The sequence below is a fragment of the Lycorma delicatula genome, chromosome 12 (assembly GCF_047948215.1).
Source record: "Lycorma delicatula isolate Av1 chromosome 12, ASM4794821v1, whole genome shotgun sequence".
NCBI classification, from domain to species: domain Eukaryota; kingdom Metazoa; phylum Arthropoda; class Insecta; order Hemiptera; family Fulgoridae; genus Lycorma; species Lycorma delicatula.
The window spans coordinates 46,646,246-46,673,959 of NC_134466.1; the positions used below are offsets into that span (position 1 = coordinate 46,646,246).

At 29.6% G+C, this 27,714-nt stretch overlaps 1 protein-coding gene across 1 annotated transcript in view; it reads left to right on the plus strand.

Annotated features, from left to right (window-relative positions):
- LOC142332959 (neuroligin-3-like) overlaps positions 1-23,175 on the plus strand; it is a 290,961-nt gene extending 267,786 nt beyond the window's left edge. Inside the window, exons 9-11 of the mRNA XM_075379678.1 lie at positions 6,434-6,695; positions 10,812-11,018; positions 21,900-23,175. Coding sequence (XP_075235793.1) covers positions 6,434-6,695; positions 10,812-11,018; positions 21,900-22,261 — 831 coding nt within the window. The 3' untranslated portion in view covers positions 22,262-23,175. The remainder of the gene's footprint in view (positions 1-6,433; positions 6,696-10,811; positions 11,019-21,899) is intronic.
- Positions 23,176-27,714: the final 4,539 nt, after the last annotated feature.

Below are 27,714 nucleotides of genomic sequence, written 5' to 3' on the forward strand. Positions count from 1 at the left end.
CTTAAAACAAAATGAAAAGTCATAATTTTTATAATTAAAAGAAAATTGTTTATAATCACACATAATTCTTGACTCATTTTAAAATCAGGATTTTAGGGGGTGTTTAAAGCTCAATTTCTATTGAGCTTTCTGCTCAATAATATTATTCCAAGCTTTCTGCTTGGAATAATACTTTCTTCCCAAGAAACTATTTAAAAAATGATTGTGCTAAAATTTAAAATAGTTTTAGTCTTAAACTTTTTCTTATCACACCTCAATGTTAATTTGTTAATTTTTAATATGAACACCATTTGGATGATACAATTTCTGTTTAATGCTGTTTAACAAAAGTTTAAGTCAAACTAAAGATGAGGTTGCTTTTTTTTATTTAAATGTTAATATTATTAATGTAATCTGTTGATTAGCATTTTATAAATTTATTTCCTTTGAAACTGTTGAGATAATTATATACAGTAAACACAATTTGTTGAATATTGTTACAGGTAGGGCTATTTTAGACCTTTGATGGAATAATATAATCTTATTTTAAAAAAGTAAATAAAACAATTGTGCATAGTGTGTTACATATATGTTGGTTGTCAGTTTGGTATAATTTCTCATATAATTCTGTCACAGTTTTTAATATATATTTGTGTGTGTGTGTGTGTGTGTGTGTTTCTGCATATGCATATGCTTGAATAAGTTCGTAAATTATAAAGGTGGATAATTTGAATATTTAATGATACAGTAAAATTTATATTCATTTTCTGAGAGAGAGATAAAATGATTCTCAAGTGTGTATGTATACATGAATATATGTATACGCTTATGTATTAAGGATAAAGTAGAATTTAGTTGAGCAAAAGTACGATAGCGGTTATGGTGTGTAGAAGAGTTTCCTCTTAAACAATTTGTTATAGTACATGTGCTTCATATCCACTTCTTTGCTCAGCTCACTTGTGTTTATTCTTGTAAATCCATCTATTTCTTACTGCTCTGTATATGTGGATGTGTATATTCTACATACACATACACAAATATATACACACCTCTGTTCTTATATACCACCTGTATGTAACAGTGTATTATGTTTTACATCAACGACTCTCTAATTCACATTTTCTCCACCTGCTTCCTGAACAGAAGTTCTACTGATGCTCTTACAGCACATTTAAGACAACTTCTAATGAGGGAATACTTACATTATATTTACCCTTTAATGTTGTTAGTTTATGCAAACATACTTTAAACACACTTACTTATTCCTCATGATTTTACTCTACTATAACCCAGTTAATTTCTGTATATATGTAATTATTCATCTGATAAATTTTTTTTTTCACATGCAATATCATTTTTCAAGTAAAAACCACTTGGACATCAAAAAATCTTTTACTTTGGAAGGTTTGTCCTTTAAAGAGGTCTATTTCATATAGATGGGATAATAAAGATAATTTTAAACTAGCTTGTTTTTATAGTATTACAAATTAAATTTAAACTACAGTATTAAGAAAAAATTGTAACACTTTTTCCATTCTATATTCTCATTGTGTCAACAATATGGCCTCACCATCAACCATCAACTTAATTCAATATGATATTTTCTTAATAAGTATTCAACTCAATCATTTACAACGCTTTGAATTAATTTTCTCCCCAACATCCTTGCCTTTTTCCTAAACTTGAGCTTGAACAATGAGCCCTGAGATAAATATTCCTATTGCTTATTCACTTATAAACCACTCGCAAATAATGTTGTTAATAATTAAATAAATAAATACATCTTTATTCTGATTGATCAAAATATAAAAATACATTATATAGATTTTTCTTTATAAGATAAATTATAAATATCAAAACAAAATAAAATTAAAATAAAAAATATGTGTAAAAGTCAATATTAATTATTTAAATATAAACGCATGAAATAATTTTAAGAAAAATACATTAAACATATAAACTTACTATAAACCATTCTAGGATCTATTGAAAATATTTTCACCATTCAGAAGCACCTTTCAAAAATTATTTTGAGCATATATGTAAATGTTGAACAGAAAAGAAAAACATCTTGTCAGTCAGTTTTCTTTTAACATTGACTTATTTTAACTATTGACAATCAACTGTTGTGAACATAATAATTTTAAATTTTATTTTCAATTAAATTTCTTTTTATAAAAATTTATATGCACAATTAAAAAAATTCATAATTAATCAGTAATCCCTGATGATGGAAAAATAATCCTAAAGTACTTGGATAATCAATACACACAATTGTTGTTAAGTGGATACTCTATTTTTATATAAATTGTATAATATCAATGGTGCCAAATGTTAAGAAAATTATCGCATAAGAATTTATCATCCAATAGAACAACCAAAAATTTTACTTTGTGGACAACAGAAATATGGTTATCATTAGTGGGAATGCTGTCCGTGTAAACGTTAATGTTACAGCCAGTTGAGAAGCACAATGTAATGATTTTATTCATATTCATATTTAAATGGTTACAATCCATCTAGTAAAAAATTTTTGAGTTGCTATCATGCAATTTTCAGTTCCTTTTAAATAATGATCTACATATAAATCTTGAGCCATTCATTGTAAACATTTTTGTAAAGATACAACTGTTTCTATACCTAAAGATAATTATTTAAAAGAAACTGAAAATTGTATGACAGCAGCTCAAAAATTATTCACTAAATGAATTGTAACCATTTAATCTTCAAGTAACAGATACAGTCGTATTATCTGCAAAAATGTTTACAATCAATGCCTCAAGAGTTTTGGGTAGATCATTAGTAAACAGAAAAAAAAAGTGAGGGAGTGAGAACATTTCCTTGAGCCACTCTATGATTTGCATCTTGAAGTGAGGACCTAAATTTTACATGTGTATTCTTATCAAAAGATAATATTTCATTTTTGTACTTAAATAAGGTCGGTAAGGTATGACTTTAACCAAGCTCTTTCGATACCATAGCAACTAACTTTTTCATCAGTTAAAAATGTGGAACCATTAAAACTTTTACTTTTATCATTATAAAAAACTGTTCATTTCTTTGTCACATGTTTTCATTCTTGGATTGTTATGCCTTTATTCATTTACATATTATACTATCTCAGATTTGGATTTCTATAAATATTTTAATAAGGAGAATGAAATGAATGATGTAACAACATTGATGGTATAGATCAATTTTCATTGTAACGGTAATTACCATTATACATCACAACTAAATAGTTTTAAATAGTTATCGTGACCTACAAATTAAAAAGTGAATGATAAATTAAGTAATAAAAGCTACCTCTGCAGAAACAGTCATTACGTGATTACATTTGTACTATCATAATATAGTTTATTAATTAGTTTATTTGTTAAATATAATAAAATCGTATCCGACTATTTAATAATTATCTCACATCATTGTAAAACCTAAACTAAGATAAAACCTATAATAATAATTACCATTTAATTACATTTGTTGAAAACAGTTTTATTGTGTAATTAAACAATTTATGAAATTAAAATTTTGTAAAGTATTATATTATAATAAAACAAAAATTTAATTATTATTGTAAAAACTTTACTGTAACATGAAAATAGAAATTGTAAATATGTATATATCATTAACAAACCTTTCTTCAGTTACCTTAACAGTTACAGTTACAGTTTTACTTTGTATACCCAATGAATACACTATAAGTACATCAGTTACATAAATAATCAGTTATCCTCTAAGATATACTTCATATTATAATATCATTCTTGATTAAGTGTTTATAAAGATAAGCTCTGAAGGAATTTGAATTTTTAATTTTAAATGGAATATTTTTGTAACATTTAATTCTGCATATCTTGTACCTTTCTGTTTTAAACTGATCTGTTAGTAATGAAAGTACCTTCTTAATTCCCGCCAACAGATCTTTGTACAGCACCTTAACGTTTATACAGCGGAAAATTGATTGCTATATAAAAAAAATGAATAGATTTGTATAATTAAAAGTTGATTATTTTTTTAAGTGGTCAATATTTAAAGAAAATAATCAATATTTGGTACAACCAAAAAAATTTTAATGTAATGCATTTTTTAAAAATTGTTCCTTAAATAAATAATTTAGTGAAACTTTTATATATAAAAGCTCTTGAAATGATTTTAAAAATCATACAATTTTTTTCATTTTATTAAAATAATATATTATTTATATATTATTAATCAATAAATTTTATTGATAGAATTATAAAAACTAAATAAAAGTATTGATGACTTTTGTTGGAGTTATAATTTTTTTTTTAAATCAATAGAAAAGTGTACCATGACTATAAGAATTAAATCTATATTTTATGTTTTTTCACCAAATTTAATTTAAAGTTTTAGTTAACTTGTTATTGTATTGACACACACACATATATATATATATATATACAGAGTCCGGCATATAAATATGACGATTTTGTAGTAATTGTTAAGTTGGCAACACTATCAATGAGAAGGCGGGAGTGTTGTACATCGACAGGTCTATCATGCTATTTCAGTAGCCAGTATGTCGTGGTCGGGTCAACAACGAGCATTTGTGATTGAAGCTTACTTTAGAAATAATGACTCGGTTACTGTAACGCAGCGTTTATTTCGCAGACATTTCAATTTAAATCAACACGCGTCTGTTCCTAGTAGGAATACGATATTGTTGCGGGTGAAGAATTTTAGGAACACATCGTCTGCTTTAAAAATGAAACCAACAGGACGAAAAGGGACTGTGAGAACGCCTGAAAACATTAACGCTCTAAGGTTAGCTGTTACGCGGTCTCCACTACGTTCAGCAGCGAGACATGCTGCTGCGCTAGCCATTTCTGATCGAAGTGTACGACGAATTCTTCATGCCGACCTGAAAATTCCATCCGTATAAGATGATGTTAGTGTAGCAACTTAATGCAAATGATCGGGCGTCTCGCAAAGCAGCTTGCGAGGTCATCCTCGAAAATGTCCACCAGGATGCCATTATTCTTTTAAGTGACGAGACGCATTTTCATCTGACAGGATTTGTGAATAAACAAAATTACCGTTATGGCTTCGCATAATCAACGGCAAATTATAGAAAAACCACTTCACAATCAATGTGTTACAGTGTGGGGTGTGGTTCAAAGTTCGGCATAATTGGCCCATATTTTTTTAGGAGTTAAATCGCAGTGTAACAGTAACATCTCATCGATACGTAAAAGTGTTGAATGAATTTCTGCGACCGAAACTGAATGACTTTCAAGGACATGAAAATTGGTTTCAACAGGATGATGCCACCGCCCATACGGCGAGAATCGCAATGGATGTTCTGCGAGAAACCTTTCCTGGACGTTTGATTTCCCAATTTGGCGACATTCCTTGGCCAGCGCGTTCACCTGATCTGGCTGTTTGTGATTTTTTTCTGTGGGGGTATCTCAAACATAAAGTCTTCAATAGTCGACCACAGTCAATTGCAGAACTCAAGGTCATTCAACGAGAAATTGAAGCAGTTCCACAAGTGATGATTGAGCGAGCAATGTCAAATTTTAGAATGAGGTTAAGCGAGTGGGTGAGGACTAATGGAAAACATTTGGACAACATAATACTCAAATAAAAAAAAATCTATGTAAGTAATTCACTATAAATTGCAAAAATAGATCTTTAATTTGATATATTAAATGTTTTAATAGTACGAAACAGTTTAATTATTATCACTCAAAAATCGTCACGTTATATGCCGGACCCTTTATATATATATAAAATGGAACAATTGGTTTTTGTTAGAAATATATTAATATAAAGTGGTTTTATTATGTCCACCACAGCAAAGTGGTAGTGCCTCTACCTTTTATTCAAAAAGTTTCGGTTTTGGATCCAAATTAAGCTTGGCTCATTTTTTAGCTTTCATATGCTAAAAAATTAATTTCTTATAAAAAAAATACAATAATTGTAATTGGGAGTGAGTCAGCAATTATTTGATTAATAAATAATTAATTACTCATGGATTTTATCTTTGAGTTTTATTTTAATATATTACTGCCAAGTAAGAGAAATAAAAAAAAAAATGTGAATTAAAAATGTCAGTTTTATCTAATAAATAAATTCTTTCTATCAAGATATTTAATATTTGGCTTATATTTTCAATTGATCCTTGAATGTCTCAATTTTTTTTTGTCCTGTGTTTGCCCCCCTGGGCCGGACCCGCAATTAAGCATAAACACAGTTTCAGGCGGTACCATCACCTTGAACTACCTCGTCAGGAACTAAGGTTACCCCAGGTAGTCAGGACTTGAGCCTTTAATAATTTGCCATGCCTCTCCAAAGGGATCCCCCACAGGACTCTGGTCTTGAATGTCTCAACTGGAAATACAGGAAGATACGTGTACTATTTACGTTTAAGTTTTTTTTTTTAATTACATAATCTTAAATAAAATTTTTTTTTTTTTGTAAATTTCAGGTACAGCAGACAACAACTTCGAAAAAACCACCAGATACAACTACTGTTTATAATGAACATCATCAACAGCTTCAGAAGCCTGGTGTATTACCATCACCTTCATATGATAATTCATCTCTTGGCTTATTTATGCCACCAGTAGTTGTAGTAGCTCCATCATCAGCTGACAGAGGTGCTTTAAATGATGATAATCAAACCAGTCCACCACAAGAAGATGGATTTGCTGCATATTCAACAGCACTTAGTGTAACTATCGCTATAGGTCAGTGCAGAATGTCCTTATTCATTTGTCTCTTTGTTAAGTATTATAAACAGTTTTTAAGTGACTTAAGCTACTCCTTGGAAACTTCATTTTTCAAATATGTATTTTGCAATTAGACCTTATTTACATAATTTTTACAAGTTTAAGTGTTAGAACATAATTTGTCTTGATAAATCACATTACTTTTTTGACATACATCCTGAACAATTTCATTCACAACAAACATCCTATATAAGTAGATAACTAAGGAGAAAAATGGTTTTGCATTACCTTCTCTACAGATTTATTTCATTCTACTTATCCACAGTGTTACTTGTTTTGCTGAATAAATTTTATAATAGTTTACAATTACATTAAATATTAAAAATGTTCAGTTAATATAGTAATTCTTTACACTTTCCAAATTATTTTTATAATACTAGCCGGTCAGGAGACTCCACCCCCTAGACTTTTGCTGTGTTTGTATTCTTCATTGTTGTGAGAATAATATTGATAAATAACAATTGAAGCCTGAAAATCTATTTCATCCAATGTTTCCCTCGTTCTTGACATAGAAGCTCTGATATCCCCCTCATACCCACCCCCCAAGGAGACTAGGGCCTTGATCTATGTCTTAAAACCTTCCCTTGGATAACATGAATGTGTTCTGAAAATTTGAAAGCAGTAGGACTGTTGGTTCTTGCATGATGCTCTGATATACCTCACTTACCCCCTTACTTTGAAATTTATCTATTTTGGTGCAGTGACAATTAGTGTCATCCGATCAATTCTGGTCCTCTATTAGAATATAACTGTTTTTTTTTCTCGATTTCACATTTTCATTATGTGTGAATGCACACATGCATGCAAATGCACTCAATGATTTAATTGTATAGGTTGTAATATTAAGTCCAGTAATTTCAGATGGATGTTATAAAAAAAATCTCCCTATCAATTACAAAGTAACAATTTTGAGTCTCATAGTTGGTTCAAAGATATGTATCAACCGTGAATAGTTGACTGTTTTCAAACACAATCTGTGATACATCAGATGAGCTGTATTGACTACAGAAATCATAAGTGTGAAACAGTTGTAATGAAGAAATCATGCCATGATACTCCAAATATGCTCCTTGATAATTGATTGTCTATTTAATTTTATACTTGGATGTTTTTGATAGATTCACTTTCTTCAAAATTTAGTTTTGAAAACAATATTAAGCCTTTCTTTAAAATATTTCAACTGAGCGGATCTTAATAGAATTTTTCTTAGTTCGACAAGGTAATTTATTTTTAAAAGCTACCTGCCTTTTAATAAATTTCATAGTTTTTTATAAAGCAGAAAAATCAATAAACGCAAACTACTAATATCTTTATTTTCTAATTAATTTTTATTGACAGGATAATAATCTTGTTGTATGTTATTGGGTTATGTTATGTAGGTTATAGTTATATGTTCTAGTTTATATGAATTTCCTATTTACTTTACATAAGATGATTCAATTAGCTCCTTGAACATCCTTAAGCTTTTGTACTCAATCAATCATAATGAGATGAATTTTGAGAAATCCAAACTCTATTTATAACTAATAAGACATCCTATTTTACAACAGTTATTACCAATTTTTATACACTGCAGTTTGTTGAAAGCATAAAGATTTTTCTAAACATTTGCTTGAATCCTTAATTGATCTTGATTGTACATAAGCATCTACCATATTAATTATTTTGTAAAGAAAACAGAAGTTAAAAAACCTTGATCAAAATAGTTATAACTCTAAAATTGATTTCCCTCATTCTTTTATTCGGATTTAATTGTAACCTTATATGCCATAAAATCACATGCTAGGAAATAAAAAAAAAACAAATTGAGCCAAGAAGTGGTAAATTGTTCAAAAGAAAGATAAAAGTTATCAATGTATGGAGAGTTAAAATCTGTTATTACCTACAAAACTTCAACTTTTTCCTTTAGATGAAGTTTTCTATAAATCCAGTAGTGAAGGATGGTAAAAACTTTAAAATAGTGGGAAAAAACAAATTTAATAAATCCAATGTGAAAACACATAAAATTACAACTCACATTACTGAGGAGGCCAAAGGTTGCAACATCTTTCAATATTTTCTTAAAAGGACTGTCGCCATGTTGAAGACATTTCTGTCAGTACCTGCTAGTACAGGTAGCTTTACTAGCTACCTGTAGCAGTACTAGTTCCAAAAGCGCTCCTAAAAAATGATTTTGCTACCCCCCCCCCCCCCCAGTCTCACTACTGTATATGTATGAGCACTCATAATTGAATGAATGAAATTGTAAATGTGGTTAATAGTGTTGTGGCTTTAGTTTTGATTGGCATTCTTTATGTTGTTGTATGCACTCCACTTATTATCGGAAATTAAAAGAGATTGTCCAGTTGAGCCAGTGGTAGTCAATAAAGTAGTAGCTGATCTGTCTTCAACAGCAAATTAAAAGCACTCTCAGATCTCACAATAAATGCTGCCAAACACCCACTGCTATTCAGGTACACTGCCAACATTTTTTTTTTCATTTAACAAACATGGACTCCTCAATTTCTAATTATAACTTGAGTCCTACTATAACTTGAGGAGAAACTAACAATTTTGCAGCACATCTCGTAAATAATTGTTCCAATCAGCAACAGTACAGTAATTAATCCCCAATTCCCATTTACAAAAGGAGGTTAACTTAAAACCCCACAAATATAAAAAAGTGAAATCTGTCATAATACAGTTTTGAAAAATAATAATTTCTAAGGACCAAGACTAGATTTTTGAATGGATAGTTAAAACTTACCATTTGAAAGATTCAAGGGATCATTCTGTTTGGTTAGTGTTGTAAAGGATGATCCTTTTCATGGAAAGGGATCCTGCTGGTAGCTAATACTCTCTCCTGCAATTTTGAGTCAACCGCAGTCACTTTTAGCATTTCACATTACATGTCAACATTTATTGTGCTTTTTACCATAAACTCGACAAGGTTTGGACAAAAAGCAATCATTCTGACCTTCCATGTTGAGAGTGTGTATTTAAACTTCATGAGTTTGAATGCAAGATGAAATTAATGTCATTGCATTGATTTGTATTTGTTTTACAGCATAGCTTAGGAAACCTAAGTATCGTCACTTGCCATGATGTGTATACAAGATCCATCTTTGCTGCTTTTGTATAAATCCAAAAACAACAGTTTTGACATACATTTTGCTCAGTTTTGATTGATACAAATATGTGGAACCCACCTTTCCCAAAATATTTGCATAGCCAGGATGAATTGTGGTGTAATAAATGTAAAAAAAAAATCATGGATGACATCAAATGTGTGTTATCACTCCCACCTAACAAATTCACAGATACAACGCAACAAATCATTTACAATGACACATGGACTTCCAGCATCTTCACAGACCATTCTCCTCCTTGGATTAAATTTTCAACATTGTTTCATTGTTGATTCTTCTTAGTTTTCATCATCATACAACTTCTTAATTTGTAAATGAAAATTTCATACAGTTGTGTATTTTTTTCGTAAAGAAATCAAATAATAGATATCACTTCACACACTACAAGATTTTAATTTTTATTGTTCATTTTAAAAAGGAACCGAAACAACATAAATGCATTCAAAACAATGAAACAGATTATGACAAAAAACTTATTGTGATTGGCTTGAATCAACTAGGATCAATGACATTTTCTTTCTTTTTCTTCCGGGAATTACCATTCAGGTATTACTTCAAAGGATGAATGAGGATGATATGTATGAGTGTAAATGAAGTGTAGTCTTGTACAGTCTCAGTTCCACCATTCCTGAGATGTGTGGTTAATTGAAACCCAACCACTAAAGAATACCAGTATCCACGATCTAGTATTCAAATCCATATAAAAGTAACTGCCTTTAGTAGGACTTGAACGCTGGAACTCTCAAGTCCAAATCAGCTAATTTGGGAAGATGCGTTCACCACTAGACCAACGCGGTGGGTAGGATCATTGACCTATCTGGTAGTAATGCACGAACGGGTCTTCCATACCCTTGCACTTTATTCCTAAGCAGTTATTACAATTATAGGCAACATCCACTGTTTATTTACTTTTATTTTTATTAAAATTAAAATTTATTTGTTCCAGGTTGCTCACTATTAATATTAAATGTATTAATATTTGCCGGTGTTTATTATCAACGTGACAAGACTAGACATCATCATCACAGTCATGATGGCAGCGCAGGCAGCGTAAATAGTAATGGAAGTAGCAATGGTGCATCACAATGTAACACTATGGTTAAAAAACGTGCTGAAAATGGTGGACCAATGAGTAATATATGTGTAACTGGTGGTAAATATTAATTTTTAATTAATTACTAGATTTTATTTGTTTGAAAAATCAACTCTTTGAAAAAACTTTCTATATTTATACCTTTATTTTTTTATTTATTAAATTTTGAAATTGATTTTATAATTAACTCTTTTTTCATGATTGTTTTATTAATTAATATTCCTTTTTTAGAATACAGATAACAGTCATATAATTGCATTCAATAGTTGAACTGCTTAGAACATAAATAAACTTGTACGAAATATACCACTGTTGCTTAGGAATTTTTTTAACTAAACATAGATCTGAAGCGTATTAACTCTTCACAGATCTAATTTGCGGTTATATTAGCACTCTATTGAGAACCTTTTACAAGCTCTACAAAAAGTAAAATAATTTTTTTTAAAAATCAATACTTAGATTCTGGTCTGTGTAGCAGCATGTTATTGAGTGTTTAAAGGGTTACATAAAATATTTTTTTAACCTTTTGTGTCATATTTTTCTAAATAATCAAATATTTACCACACTTGCACAGCTTTTTTCTTCTATTTTTAATGAATGTCAGAATCACTTTATTGTTTAATTTGAGGATCATAAATTTTGTCAAAATTAATATGATCAAAAAAGAGGAACAATTGCCTTGGTTGATGTATTCAGAAGATGGTATAGTTTTATGTCATAAATAATTTTACTCAGGCCTCCCATTTCAGAATCTATTTCTAAATAAGGTAATAATTACAAAATCAAACATTTTTTAAAATTCACTATTTTTATTAGTTTTTGATTCGTTCACAAGTTGAACAGACTTGTGAACGATAAGCAACCTCACTATGGCCGAATGAGATGATAATGAAATGAATGACACGTAAATGAGGACTTGTTTTGTACAAACTCAGACTCCTGAGATGTGTGGTTAATTGAAATACAGTCACCAAAGTACACCAGTATCCACTATTCAGTATTCAAATCCATAAATAAAGTAATTTATTATAATTTGACTTCAATAAAAAACACCAATGGTGGAATGAAGAATGTGACAAAGCAGTCAAAGACCGACACCGGGCTTGGATCAACCACCAAACCCAGAAAACTGAAGAATCTAACCATGAATTCACCAAACAAAGGAAAATAACTCAGAAAATTATAAGAGGAACCAAACGACAAGCCCAAAAAAACTTGATTCAGCAAATAGAAGAAAGTTCCAAGAAAACTAATTTCCGAGACTATTATAAAATTTTTGGTCAGGCTCTTCAAAGATATGAACCACCCACCCTTATGCTGAGAGGGAAAAAAGGAAATATGGCCCACACCAATAAAGAAAATGCTGAAATTTTGGCAGAAACCTTCAATAGACTCCTCAACTGTGACGACCCCCCAGAGCTTTTTGAGATTGACACTGAAACTCCAGTTAAAACTTCACCAGTAAATATCAACCCGCCAACAATTCAAGAAGTTCTCGCAGCCTTAAATGAAATAAAAAACTACAAAGCAAGCGGAGAAGACCAGCTTTTCGCAGAACTCTGGAAACACTCATCAGTTTATTCAGTCAAAACTTCCCTACATCTATGCCTCGTGAAAATATGGAACGAAGAAAAACTTCCAGAACACTGGACCACAGCCCTCATCCATCCATTACATAAAAAAGTGGATAAAACTAATCCTGAAAACTACAGAGGCATATCTCTCCTGGATTGCACATACAAAATCCTGTCGAGAATCATATACAACCGATGCAAAGACCAACTTGAACTGGAACTTGGGGAATACCAAGGGGGATTTAGGCCATGGAGAGGTTGCCCGGAGCAAATAATATCCCTAAAACTTATGATGGACTTATATAAAAGACGGAAAAAACAACTAATAATCACCTTCGTCGACTTTAAAAGGGCCTATGATTATATACACCGACCATCCATGCTGAATATTCTGAGAAACCTGGGCCTTCACCCTAAACTCGTAAACATGATAAAATTAACTTTAACCAATACCCAGTCCAGATTGAAATTCAGAGGTGAACTCTCTCAACCCTTCTACATAAAAACTGGATTGAGGCAAGGAGACGGCCTCTCACCACTCCTTTTTAACTGCGCCCTCGAATTTGTCATGAGAAAATGGTATGAAATAAATCCCAAAAATATAAAAATGGGTACTAAGAAAAACTCCATCACACTAAATTGCCTAGGATTTGCAGATGACCTCGCTCTTTTAGCAAATAATATTCAAGAAGCCAAAACACAAATCATGAGCCTTCAAAACCTAGCACAAAAGATAGGGCTTCATATCTCTTTTGAAAAAACTGAACTAATGGCCATAGATCCTCTGGTAATAGAGCACATTACGGTAAACAATCAGAAAATTAAAATAGTAAAACAATTTAAATATCTAGGGGAAATAATAACTTATAATTTAAATGAAAAAGTGACATGGCAAAACAGGACAAATAAAATGATTAAATCCCAAAAATTAACTTGGTCAACATATAACAAAAAATGCCTTTCTGCTAAAACAAAACTTAAACATTATAAAACTGTATTACAGCCAGAAGTCACCTACGGAAGCGAGACCCTTTTCAAAATCACTCAGAAAAACCGAATTGAAAAAATTCTGAAAATAGAGAGGAGAATTGTCAGAACGTGTATCAATAAAAAACACCAAAAAGAAGGCCAATGGTGGATTGTGCCAAATGAGGTGGTGTATCGAGAAATAGAGCCTGTTACTGATACTATGCGGAAAAAAAGAATCTCTTTCTTCGGTCATCTCATAAGGACACCGCAAACAAGACTGTCAAGAAATATCATTGAAAAGCTCTGGTTCCAAAAGCTAGAAGTAGGATGGATCAAAGAAATTAGAGAAGATATGAAAGAATTGGGAATTTCCCTGACTGACCTACAGAATAAAACTGGAAAAATTACAAAGCTAAAAGATAAAAGCATTAAATTTAAACAAAAGACAGACAAACGACAAAATACAACGAAGAGGGTGTTTACGGATGAAGAAAAGAAAGCAAGATCTGAACGGATGAAGAAATACTGGGCAGCTCGAAAGAGTAAAATAACACGCTTTTCTCAGAAAAGATCCAACTAAAATTGACTTAAGTGGTCCCATGTTGGCCGTAAAAGCATAATAATAATAATAATAATAATTTGACTTCAGAACCTTCCACTTCAAAAATCAGCTGTTAAATAGCTGATTTGTGATGATAATTTTACCACTCGACCAATTTGATGGGGTTTTTCTTAATATATTACAAAAAATTTATCTAACCTTGCATTCACAAGCACTAGTTTTTCATATGTTCATTTTCAGAACTTTAATTTTTAACATTTGGAGCTTATACTCTAGTTTATCTCAGGGAAATCATAGTATTCTTTTAACAGAAGTCTGAGAATGACTTGGATCAATCTGTTAAATTCTGTATTTAACTTCTATCATTGTATTTTCAAGATCTGGATATTTTGATATTCCTTTAGTTCATTTTCATTATAATTCATTATACTTACATTGCTTTAGTACTTCACGGAAAGCACCTACATCATAAAAAAAGCTGACAACACAGTTGTAGGACTTTCCTGTTACACAGCTTTATTCTGATGCACGGCTTACACACATATACACTCACAGCTTAATTTAATATATTTGTAAGTATAATTTTATGTAAGTATATTTATATTTATGTAAGTATAATTTTTTTTATTTATTTGATTTTAACTTAAGCACACACACATACCATATTTCATTCGTGCATGTGTGGCAGTACTAGCAGCCACTTTAAATCCTTTTTTACATTTTAAATATTATTCATTTATTTAATTTTACTGCTCACCTATGATGTCACAACATAGCAGACGACTACAGCAACTGTACATCAGTACTACACTAGCTCTCCTTGTGGTGAGAGGGGCTAGTAATGTTGCAGTATCCCCACTTAATTTTTTTAACCGCTAGTTTATTTAGAGCAATTTTGTGGTGGTGGTGTGATTTTGCAAAAATGTTTTCTTTGGAAATATTATTATTTTTTAAATGTTAGCAAATGTGCTGAAGTAAAATTAATTTTGATCTTATTAGGCAAAATCTTGAGATACTGAGCATGACGCTCTACAGGCTCACCCCCTTGACTTTTTTAAGTAGAAAATTTAATGGCATAGTCCCCCATATATAGAAGCAATCTGACCAAATTTACTCAGTAGTTTTGTAGATAGAAGGTGATTTACAGGATAACACTGAACATACACTTGTACATATAAACATACAGAAAATTTCCATCCAATTTTTGGGTTTTTTGTGTTCCTAAGGTGTCAAAATATAAAGATCTGTTGAAAACCACATATGCCCAAATTGGATCGAATACAATATACTTTAGCGTCTAAGCTATAGCGCTAGATAGGAAAGTAAAAAGAACAGTAACTAGAAAAGCGTAATGGGGTATGAAAAATTAACTAACTATAAACAATATCCTGTATGGAGTTGAGATCAATGCACTTTGTTTGTTTATCATTTATCAGCTTTTCACCATCTTATTTCTAGTCGTATTTTATTATTCAGTCAGTTCGTAAATTTTTTGCTTGTTAGTGCAATTAATGCTTTATTACTGATTAATTCCTTTTTTCCTTTTAAAATTAGTAATATTTTTCAATGTTAAGTTTGCTTGTTACAGTTGAAATCATCATTCTTTATTGTAATTTCAAGATAGTGTAACCTTTTTGTAATCACAATATTTGATTAATTTTTTTTTGTTTGAAATAAATATTTTTTTTAGTTTTAAATCAATGTTGCAATTTGCTTAATTAAATTAAGTGAAAAGTTACTTATTTATACAATACTGTATCTTTTAAATGTTTTTCTACATCGATACTGTATAACTTTGTTCAGAGGAAAAAAATTATTTTTATCGTAATTTTTTTAACCTCCCAATTTCCTTCCCATCTATCCACCCAGTAATGGCCAAGAAGAATACATTTAGAACATAGTATAGTTTAATACTTTGGTATATTTCCAAGAAACAAAATAAAATTCATAAAATTATCTTTTATATCATTTATCTTAAAAAATTTAATAAGTTATAATATACAATGCTATAATAATAAGATTAAACCTGAACAAAGCAGTGATCATCTACGCTATTAATTGCAGAATATATTTTGATATCATCTACAAATAACTGGTAATCACAAGTGATACTTTCACAATATCATTAATGAAAACTAAAAATAAGAGAGATTACAAATTATAGATAATAATACGCGTATAATGTAGTGATTTTTTATTGTACAATCTGAAATGCCCACAATTCTGAATTAAGCCACATAATTATTGCCTTGGCCTTAATGAGTTAATTTATTCTTAGTATTGCTGTACATTTACATTGTAATAACTTAACCATCTTAAATTAAATAAAAAGAATAAGTGGAAATATTTAAATAAATTCAACACTTTTAAAAGAAACTAAAAAATATGGTCTGAACTGAAATTAAAACATCCTTGTCCTGCATGCTAGAATTTTCTCTATAAATATGTTTTTTTTTTTCAGCCCCTTTGAGTTTTGACATTATAAAGCTAAATTTTATTTTACTGAGATTTATCTTTTTAAGATTCATATTATTCCTGTGTACTATTAAATTATATTTTAAATTCTATTAATGTAGACCACCAGTACAGAATATTGTGATAAGACATATCTTAACTTTAATTTCATTATGAAAGTACTTCATGGAATTCCGCATACGCATTCATGATTGAAATATTTAATTAAACGGCATATTAAAAATAAAATATAATAAAATAAACCACATATGTTAGTTAATAAACTGTGTTTATTACAGTAATGTAACAAATATACTATATATATTTACTATAATATATATATATATATATATACTATGTACGTACTATATACACTATATATACTTAAACTAAATACTATATATATATATTTGTTACCCGTAACAAATATACTCTGTTACACCATGGACGTGGTTTATTTTAGTATTTTTAAGTTTTATTATGCAGTTTAATTAAATATTTCAATCATGACTGAGAATGTGGGATCCCACGAATACTTTCACAATAAAATTAAGGTAAGATATGTATTATATCAATATTCTGTACTACGTGGTTTATATTAATAGAATTTAGAATATAATGCAAAATTTATAAAAAAAAGAAGCAATTTTAATAGTAAGCTTTTCAAATACTTGAATTAATTATCGATTATAAAATTCTGTTAAGCAATACATTACTATCATTATATATAAAAAATGATAGCTATCATGACCAACTGATTTAATTAATAGTTAACATTTCAGCTAGCAAGAGTACCAATTTCAATAAATAGTTCATGTTCAAAATTTAGCTGTTGATTGTATGTTTATTTATATTTTTTCCTATTCAATTTTATTAATATTATTATTTATTTCTAGATTATACTCTCTACATTTGGTATTGTTGCCCTTATATAATGAGACATTCAACAACCCTCAAAAAATTCTTTATTTTTTTTTATTTTTAAATACTCTTCAAAAAAAGACCTTTGTTTAAAGGACTTATTAGTTTTTCAATATATATTTATTTACAGTTATTATAATTTTAAAAATGCCACTACAGCTATTTTAAATTTATCTGGCAATTTATTTTTATTATGATTTAAATATTATGTTAAATTATTTATTGGTTGAGAAAAACTATTATAATTTCACTAGAGTAGAAAAAGAATGTAGTAACATTTATTGTTTTATTAACACTAGAAAATTTAACCAAAAACTTTTATTAAATTGCATTTTATCATTTCATGGACATGCAATAACAAATAAACAGAATAATCTAAAAATATTTAATTTGAATAAATAACTTGATAATTAATAAACAACAAATTTGATCAGTTTTTAATTTAACGTAAGTAATAATATATTGCTGACATGGTATTTAATAATGATTAAATTCTTTGATTTGAATAGTCAGTCTTGTATAAAAGTTGCTATTTGATGTTTTAGATTGGTATTATTTATTATAGCACACTTAACTACATGTTTGAAATCAAAATACTTCTTATTTTACTCTTTTCTTGTTATCTTCTCTTCTCTTTTACTCCTATAACAGTTATTCTAAAGACCACTCGTAGATAATACAAGGAGTATATAGATACAATAAACACTCTAATACCACGGTAAAAGTTTTCAATTTCATTACATGGATTAGTGCACTAAAAGGGTTAATTAGAATACTTCATAAATTTCTGGCTTACAGTTGAATGAGAATTAAATGAATTAATTAAAATTAATTGAAAATCATTTAAGTGTTCTAACTTTATTTATTATTATTATCTTTATTGAACTGAATAGTAGTATAAATAGTAGTATTTTCTTTATGCTATAATCATCTATTAAAATTAAAATGTAGCTTATATCTATCACCTTGTAAAAATAGTAAAAATAATGATATCCTATATTTCTAGTAGATCACAGCCGAGGCAGGGGTGTTTTGTTTAGTGGCTTTGAGATGGATCAAATAGATGAATTCCTACAACAAGAAATTTTTTAAGATGTGACCGGTCATCATTATTGATAATTTTCTACGAGTTACCATGTTTCTTTAGATATCTATTGTATGGTGTTATATTATATACTTGTTTTTACAGGTCAGTCTAACAGCATTGGTTATAATCTTGTTTATTACCTTATGCTTCCAATCCGTAGCATATTACTTCCAAACTGCTGCAGGTCACTTTTAATATATCATTAACTTTACAATGAATTTAACTGCTTTAAATTTAAATAAAAGATTTATTCAGTGAAATCTCCAAAACTGAATTTAAATATTCTGTTTGTGATAAATCTTCTGTAAGTCAATTTAAGATTTTTAGTCTTTTTATAAAATACATTCAAAAATGATGTGGTTTGAGTGATCTAACACTCAACTGGTCTCAAATTTGATTCCTGGTAAGGGTATGCCATTTTTTTACCTACTTCATCTTCTTTGTTAAGATATGTGCTGGACCATGCCTGAGATCTTAATAGTATATATACATATATTTATATATATTAATTTTTTTATTGAAATATTAACTGTTGAGGCTATGTACTGTAGCAAAACAACTTCCATAGCAGAGTTCAATTTTTTTGTAATTGACTTGATATCTCGACTTAATCATAATGAGCAAACTTGTTCCTTTGGGTGACACTATACAGCAGAAATAATTTTCTCTGCAGTATGTACTTAAATTAATCAAAGCAAAATTGTTAATCATTCAGTAAAAATTCAACAGCTTCCCAAAGATTATGGGCAAGTTGGGGGCTCACTACTTGGAGAATGCCTTGGAGGAAGTTTCCTCAAAGTGAAATCATGTACTGCAGTTTCTCACAAGGATAGACCATAATTTCTCCCTATCTACTCTCTTTTTCCTTATCATTCATTCTCTCTTTCCCATCACTTCTGTGGGTTTTGTGGGCATACATCTGAGCCTGCTACACTGGTGCTGGAGATGTCAAGACCTATACAGCAGTGTATCCTAGGTGTAACTTAGTGGGTACTAAATCAAGGCAACTGGTAAATCAAAGCAATAAGGCAACCGGTAGTAGCCTTTACATCTTCCCAGAATATTAAAATTAATTTTCTTAGCTGCATTATAGTGTCATTAAATTTTTTGAACATATATAACTAAACTTTACTAATTTTTTCTAAATAATTTTTTCTGATTTTTATTGATTTTTAAATAGTTGTATACTCTAATAAATTATTTTATTACGGATATGACAGGTTAGATGTTTTTACAATCTGATAGTGCTACAACACTTGGAATCACCTTAGGTGATTCCAAGATTTCTCAACCTGGAGGTCACAAAATTAGTCTACAATTTTATATGTAAACAATAATATAATATTTATGACAAAAAAATCATTTATTGTAAACATCTTACATTTATAAGTACACATGTAAAGAAAATATATTAATGAGATAGTTGCATTTGTTTTTCATTTAAAAGTTTCTCTATACATGGATCTATGTTAGAAACACACAAAAGCAAATAGTTTTCAAGTAATGAAAAACAATTCCTGTACTTAGTTTTTAGCACAACCATAGATGAAAAAGCTTTTCACAGAGGTAAGATCTGGCGAAAGAAATTAATATTTTCAATACTTCTTGATTACATTTCCATATTCACTTTAACAAGTAAGTCAAAGGTATCTAAATCTTGAGATATGAATTATAGTTGTAACATTTTATCGGCAGATATTTTGATGTGCTGGTTGTGATTCTTAACTAATAAATTAGCAGTTGCAACAACATTTTCACTAAATGGATCAGTACCCATCTCTTCAAGACATAATTTTTATCTTCCAGGAAATACTCCGTTAATTGAATTTTTAGCTCACACAAATGTATCTTCATGATATCCAAGTTGCGGTGAACAATACGTCTTTCATTCAAATTTTTCTCAATAAAATCTAAAGCGAGTGGAAACACCAAAACTTTTGATTTGAAAATGAATAATCCATATGCCAAGCTTCTTAATGAAAACATGAATTTTGTCTGTCATTAATAAAGTGTTTTTATCACGTCCTTGTAAATTCACATTCAAGTCGTTTAAATGTAAAAATACATCAGCTAAGTAAGCCAGCCGCAACATACACTACTTATTTTGTAAAAAAAAAAACATTGAGAATGATGCTTGTTTATCTTGGGAAAATATTATTAATTCACCTTTCAATTCCAAAAACAAGGTAAAAACTTTCCCCCAAAATAATCATCTATCTTCTCTATGGAAAAGAAGAGATTTTTTCTTTCACCCATTTCATCTCAGTTTAGCAAACAACCTATTTTTTAACGGCCGACTTTAAACAAAATCAAACATCTTTACAGCTTTATAAAGAATTTGTTTGAAATTTTCCGGCATATTATTTGTGATAAGAGGATGTCTGAAGGAAGCAGTGCGTCCATTCCGCCCTTGGTATAAGACAATCTTTTAATTTTTTTCAGAAATCCTCTGTTCTTTCCTGTTATTGCCTTTAAACCATCAATTATACTGCAATACAGTTTGTCCAATTTGTGTTAAAATTTTTAGTAGCTTTAAATAAGTCAAAAAGACATTGTCCTGTTGCATGACCAGATACTGATTTGCAAAACAACATACTTTCTTTGATTGATCTGTCACTATTGCACTCATATCTCACAAAACATAAGAACTGAGAAATGTTTGCCACATCTGTTGATTCATCTAATTGAATATTAAAAATTCACTTAATTTCACTTGCTGAATTATCTGATCGCTAACATCGACAGCCATGTCATTGATTCACCTTGATATTGTGTCGTTATAAAAAGGAATTTTTTCAATTTTTTGCTTCTTCCTTGCGTATTAAAACTTTGACCATATCAATTGCAGCAGGCAGTATGAGGTTTTCTGTGACTGTATGAAGTTTGGACATTTTAGCTACTCTTAATGCTATGAGATAAGGTTCTTCAAGTGAACTTTTATCAGTTTAGCTTGATAAAAAATAGAAGCTTGTGATTTCTCAAACTATGCAATTTTCTTTCAATAAATTTGAAGGGTTTTCTTTTTTGATCTGGATATTTAGTTTCCAGGTATATATGTTTCCCAACATATATATAAATATATATTTTTTCTGACAAGTGACCACAGCAATCAATCTCATTTAAAATATATAAAAGAAGAATTAAAAAAATAGTTAATACATGGTGCATTAGGTATGACTGCATATTATTATCATCACACATGAGAGGAACTAATAAACTCTCCGCCTTGTAGATTGTAAAGGTAATTTAAATGTGGTATAAAATAATATAATTCATTTTTATAAACATATTTTATTTATATAATATAATGTATTTATTTAAATGTTGTATAAGATAATATAATTTTTTTGTTTTAATGTATTTGTTTCCTGTAGGTGCAACAGAATTACTTCAAATAATGGAAACAAGAACACCCACAACAAATGTTTCGTCCATTTTAAAAAATTCATCTGTGAATAACGATCCATCATTATTAGTACTCCAGCCTCCAAGTTCACATCATCATCGCCAACCACCTCCAGAGTTTGCTGATAATAGTAATACAGTTCCAAGACCTCCTCCACCACCAAAAACACCAAAACCGCCAGAAATGAAAACGACATTGACACAGCCTCCAGAAACACAACCTTTATTAGCACCTCACGGTAGTATACAATTAATTAATACACATCCAGGACAAGGTGGTGGTACATTATCACGTAAACAAGTAAAAACAATGGATGAATTAAGAGTGTGACAAAACTTAGTGAGTACTTGTGATAATGATAATGATATAGATAATATTAATTTAGGCCTATCGCAACAAACACAACAAAAACAACTCGAATTACATTATTTAGTAAACAGTTTAAATAGAATATGCGATGAGCTAAATAAAAGTAAAGATGCTTGTGTTAAAGTAGCAAGTGGGAGTGAAAGTGTGGGATTATCATGTGTTTAAGTTTTTTTATTTATTTATCTTATTTTTTTCATACTGGGTAATTAAAATTAATGTTATTCTTATGTAACTTTCATTAATTCTTGTACTTACTTATTATTATACATTGCTGTTGTTGGTAATACTTAACAAAATTCAATTTAGTATATGTTCTAATTCAAATTTTAGTACTAATCCTTTGATAATTAATTAAGTCTGGCTGAAAGTATGAACTAACCAGTCTAACACTCAGTGTGGATCCACAGATGGTCAATGGTTTTTTTTTAAGTTTGCAAGTAAAATTTTAACCCTTTGTAGTAAATAGGTATTATGGTAATTATTTTCAAGAAAATTTTGTATAATGTGGTTCAATTACAATACAGTTATAGTCTGATCATCGTAGATATTTACTGTAATCATTGTGCCCAGTTTACTAGATGTTTAATAAAGGTTTATTAAACCTTTAACTTTTCGTTTAACTTTGCCAATTGGCTGATACACAGATCTATCAACATCTAGTCCTACTCCTGCATCACTAAATATTTGTTTCCATTAAAAAAAAGTTGAATAATTTTTTAATGCATTTCTTTTTGACAGGTGACCTATAAAGTTTTTTCCATTGTTTAATTATTTATTAATTAGATTAGAGAACAGCATTTTTGTTTTGATACAATGCGTCCTGATACGACTACAAACATAAATAAATTTTTGTCATTATTTTATGTCAAATAATTACCTAAGCAAAACTAATATTTTTGTGTTTAAAACAAAAATTTTCCAAATATAAAATTTTGTATGAAATGTAATTTTATTTATTCTGTGTTCCTGTTTACAACATTCCTTCATATTATTACTGCCAGTGCAATATTATCTTAGGAAAAATTTAACAATGCACTTTTTATCAATTTCGTTTTCTTGTATCTCAGTTAACATTCATCAGATTTTTTTATTTTTATTAGCAACAAAAAACTTATTATTGAAATATTCTCATTACATTTCTTAATTAAACTTTTTTTAAAATAATTCATAAGAAAATTGACATTACAAGATATTGCACTGAATACATAATATTTGATTTTAAAGAAATTTATTCCAACATTTTTGTTAATCTGTTCAGCCAAAAAATTCAGCTGTTCATTTTTATTTGTTATAGAATTTATTATCAAATTTTTATAAATATGCTGAAAATTTTTTCAAAATATTTAGATGAAACTGAAGGAGATTTTTATTAGTCTCACCTAAATTTATGCTTATGCAAATTTGTAGTACAACGCTAGGCACTTTGCATTGTGTAAGCGTTAAACAGGTTAGGAGAACTGTAAACAAGCATTAAATAATATAACACATCAGGGTAAAACTGTGCTTTAATATTATATGTTGATGTAGATCGAACCAGTTTTTTTTTTATCTGTTTAAATAATAATAGCCAAGGTTTTACAATGATTAAAATTTTTCTTGTATGTTTTGTTAAAACACGCCTTGTTCCATTTGTTTGTGAAATCATGAAAAATATTTTTTCACTACTGAAAAATTTTCATGAATGGAGCAATGCTGTCAACTGTTTCTTTCGCCTTCCACATGGTTAATACATTTTTTTTTAATTTCTCTCTACAAACACTACAACATGGAAAAATGTTGTGTCTTATAGAAAATCACCTTTCTAGACGATTTTATTTTTAAAAAAATGTCTGTTTCTCAGCTATTTTCTACCTTTTTCCAAAGTTATAGTTTTATTGATTTTTTTTTTTAATAAATTCACAGATGGACTGATATTTATTCTTCAAAGTTTTTGCAAGAAACAACAGAAAAATTTTAATTGTTTTTCTACATTGTAATAATCGTAAGAAGAAATTTTTTATCATTAGAAGTAAGTATATATAGTAAAAGCAAAAAAAAAAAAATATTCATGAAGATCCAAAATAATTTTTTGTAAATTTTAAACAATTGTTGGATGATGATTGGAGTTCTGGGTAAGCATAACTTTCTGATTAGATAGTCAACTTTATAAAGTGCAACACCATCTTGTCATAACCTAAGTCTGCTTATACTCCATGAGAGACCTCAACCTATCACTACTTCTCCATAAGCACTACAAATAAAAGATGAAACAGGTTTTAAAATGACAACAAACGATTACTTAAGCTTTTAAAGTATTCCAAAATTATGCACACACATATATTCAGATATAATTATAATTTTTATTTTATTTTGTAGAAAATTTAGTAGAATCTTAGGAATAAAGATTATTAGCATCATTTATCTTTTTTTAATTTTATATCCATGTTGAAAGTGCAAATGCTGGCTTTTGGGTCAAAAATCAAAGCTGTAATTTCTAGCAAGAGTCTGGCATTTCTTCTTTTATCATTTTATTCTCCTTGTAGCCAAGAGTCTAAGAGTATAATAATAAAGTAAAGTAGATTTCATCTTAATAAGTTATATTTTATAATAATCATGCTTCAAGGTGTGTGAGCATTAAAGATTGATCATGAACAGAATTTTATTGAATTTAATTTAAGTTATACGATCTGTTGTGAATATAATTTCTGTACTGTATTTAATCAAAAGAATTGTTCTGTATGTTAAAAATTATTTTAAAATCATATACAACATGCAGCCTGCCTCAATCAAGAGGGAAGGTACAGAACAATTTCATCTGTACTTACCTCAATTTTTTCAGCTTTCAATTTACAAAATACCCTTGTATAAAAATTAACAAACCATAATAGTTCTATAGCTTAAAATTATTATTAGAATAAAATAATTTTTTATGTATATACTTAATGATTAGTTACATAAACCTCTCCTTTAATGCTGGATGTTGTTCCCAAACAGCTGGTTTTTGTTCCTGTTTAAAATGATAATGGTAGATTGTACCATGGTAGATTGTACCATGGTATATTGTACCACAGATATAAAAAATGGAGGACTTTTCCAGATTGTTTTTGAAGGATCAAGGGAAACAACAGTAAAAAACTTTGATCACCACAGTGTTACTATATATCCCAAAAAAGGAAGAAGAGATTACTCCTTATTAATACATAAAAATGGTAATAATGTAATTAGAAAAATAAATAAAGTCAATACAAAATAAAATAATCTTTGGATAATAATTGCTAAATATCTGAGTACATATTTATATAGTTGTTAAATAAATATGCCGATAATTCAGGTTTAATTATTACAAATTCACCAACCAAGTAACATTGCTCTGTAAAAAGGAAGTATTTTATTTATGAACATAATTTAAATAAACAGATCAGAGATATTTTAGATTTTGATTTTAGATGAATCAGTAATTTATTAAAAGTAGTATAATAGTAAAGTCGTTTAACATAAGCATAGTATTATGCTATAGAACACAAAACTAGTTGTGTTGTCTTATATTTTTAGAATATAAATTTTTTGTTTTTTTCTTTAATAGCAGAAATTGCACATTTGTAGTAATCTTAGTAACAAAAAAAAACACTACAAGTTTTTAAACTGATTTCTTTTTACTGCTGAAACACAGTTTTCCTACAGATTAGTGACTACATGTTTTTACACATTTGTTGAATGATATGACAATTGTAGTTAGTCCCATAAAAGTTGTGATTTATGAAGAAAATTCAATGATATAAAATATGATTTTTTGGTTTTTTTAAAAAGTCTGTCAAATTACATGATGGAAACTTCTGTTACATTTATGAGTAATTCTAAGAAAGTAAATAATTTAGGATTGGTGCTCTGAATTTGAAAACTCTTTTAGCCAGAATTCCCTGTAATTATTTGTACTAATATACGAGGTGCGACAATAAAGTAATGAGACTGGTTTTTCTTTGCAAGATGTGGCAACCCTGCAGCTTGCGTAGGCACACCATCTTTGACCTTGGTCTATAAGCTACTTCTAGTCCAAGTGGCACATTGATGCAAATGCTCAGTCGTGAGTTGTGCTGTAATAAGTGAACACGTGTTTGTGTCCCTCGTCACAGCTTTTTGGACATCTTGTGTTGTTTGAAAATGGTGTCCCTTGACACCAGGTCATTTTGACTCTTGGAAATAGAAAAAAGTCGCACGGAGCGATATCTGGTGAATAAGGTGGCTGTGGTAGTACTGAAATTTGTTTTGAGGTTAAAAATTGCTGTACTGACAGAGCAGTATGGGATGGCGCATTATCGTGATGCAGAATCCAATTATCAGCAATGTTGGCACGGACACGAAGAACTCGTTTACAAAGTCTTTCTAAAATTTCTTTGTAGAAATATTGGTTAACTGTTTGTCCAGGAGGCACCCACTCTTTATGAACAATTCCCTTGGAATCGAAGAAGCACACAAGCATGCATTTCACTTTTGACTTTGACATGCGAGCTTTATTTGGTCTGGGTGATCCCTTTGAGCACCATTGCGAACTTTGGCGTTTTGTCTCTGGATCGTATTGTAAAAACCAACCTTCATCACCAGTGATAATACGGCTCAACAAATCTGGATTGATTTCCGTTTGCTGGCTGTCACATTTTTCCGTGTTTCTCGCTGTTGTTGTGTGAGATTTTTGGGGACCATTTTTGCACAAATCTTTCTCATACCAAGATCTTCAGTTAATATTAGACAAACCGTTTCTCGATTGATGTTGAGTTCTTCTGCAATCATTTTCACGGATAATCTTCGATCAGATAATACGATTTCACGCACCCTGGTCAAGTTGACATCTGTCCGTGAGGTTGATGGTCGACCACTGCGGTCTTCATCTTCAACATTCGTTCTGCCTTCACTAAAAATTTTATGCCACCGAAAAACTTGAGCTCTTGACATAACCTCCTCTCCAAAAGCCTTCTGAAGCTTACCGTAAGTTGTCGTCGCGTTTCAACCCAATTTAACGCAAAAAGAAATGGCATACCGCTGCGCAATATTTTGCGGTTTCATTTCTGTGACCAGAGACACAAACACGTGTTCACTGATTACAGCACAACTCACAACTGAGCAGTTGCATCAAAGTGCCGCTTGGACTAGAAGTAGCTTATAGACCAAGGTCAAAGATGGTGTGCCTACGCAAGCTGCAGGGTTGCCACATCTTGCAAAGAAAAATCAGACTCATTACTTTATTGTCACACCTCGTATGTTACTTTCACTTTTTACCTTTCGAGTAGCTTCTTTATATTTTACAAAATTTTTAGAAATCATTTCTTTTTTTTTATTTCTGAATAAAGATCATCATTCTTGGAGTATTTTATATCACTTTAGAAACTTTTCCTCAAGGAATATAATTATTTACTATAAATTTCAGTAATTAAAAGTTAAAA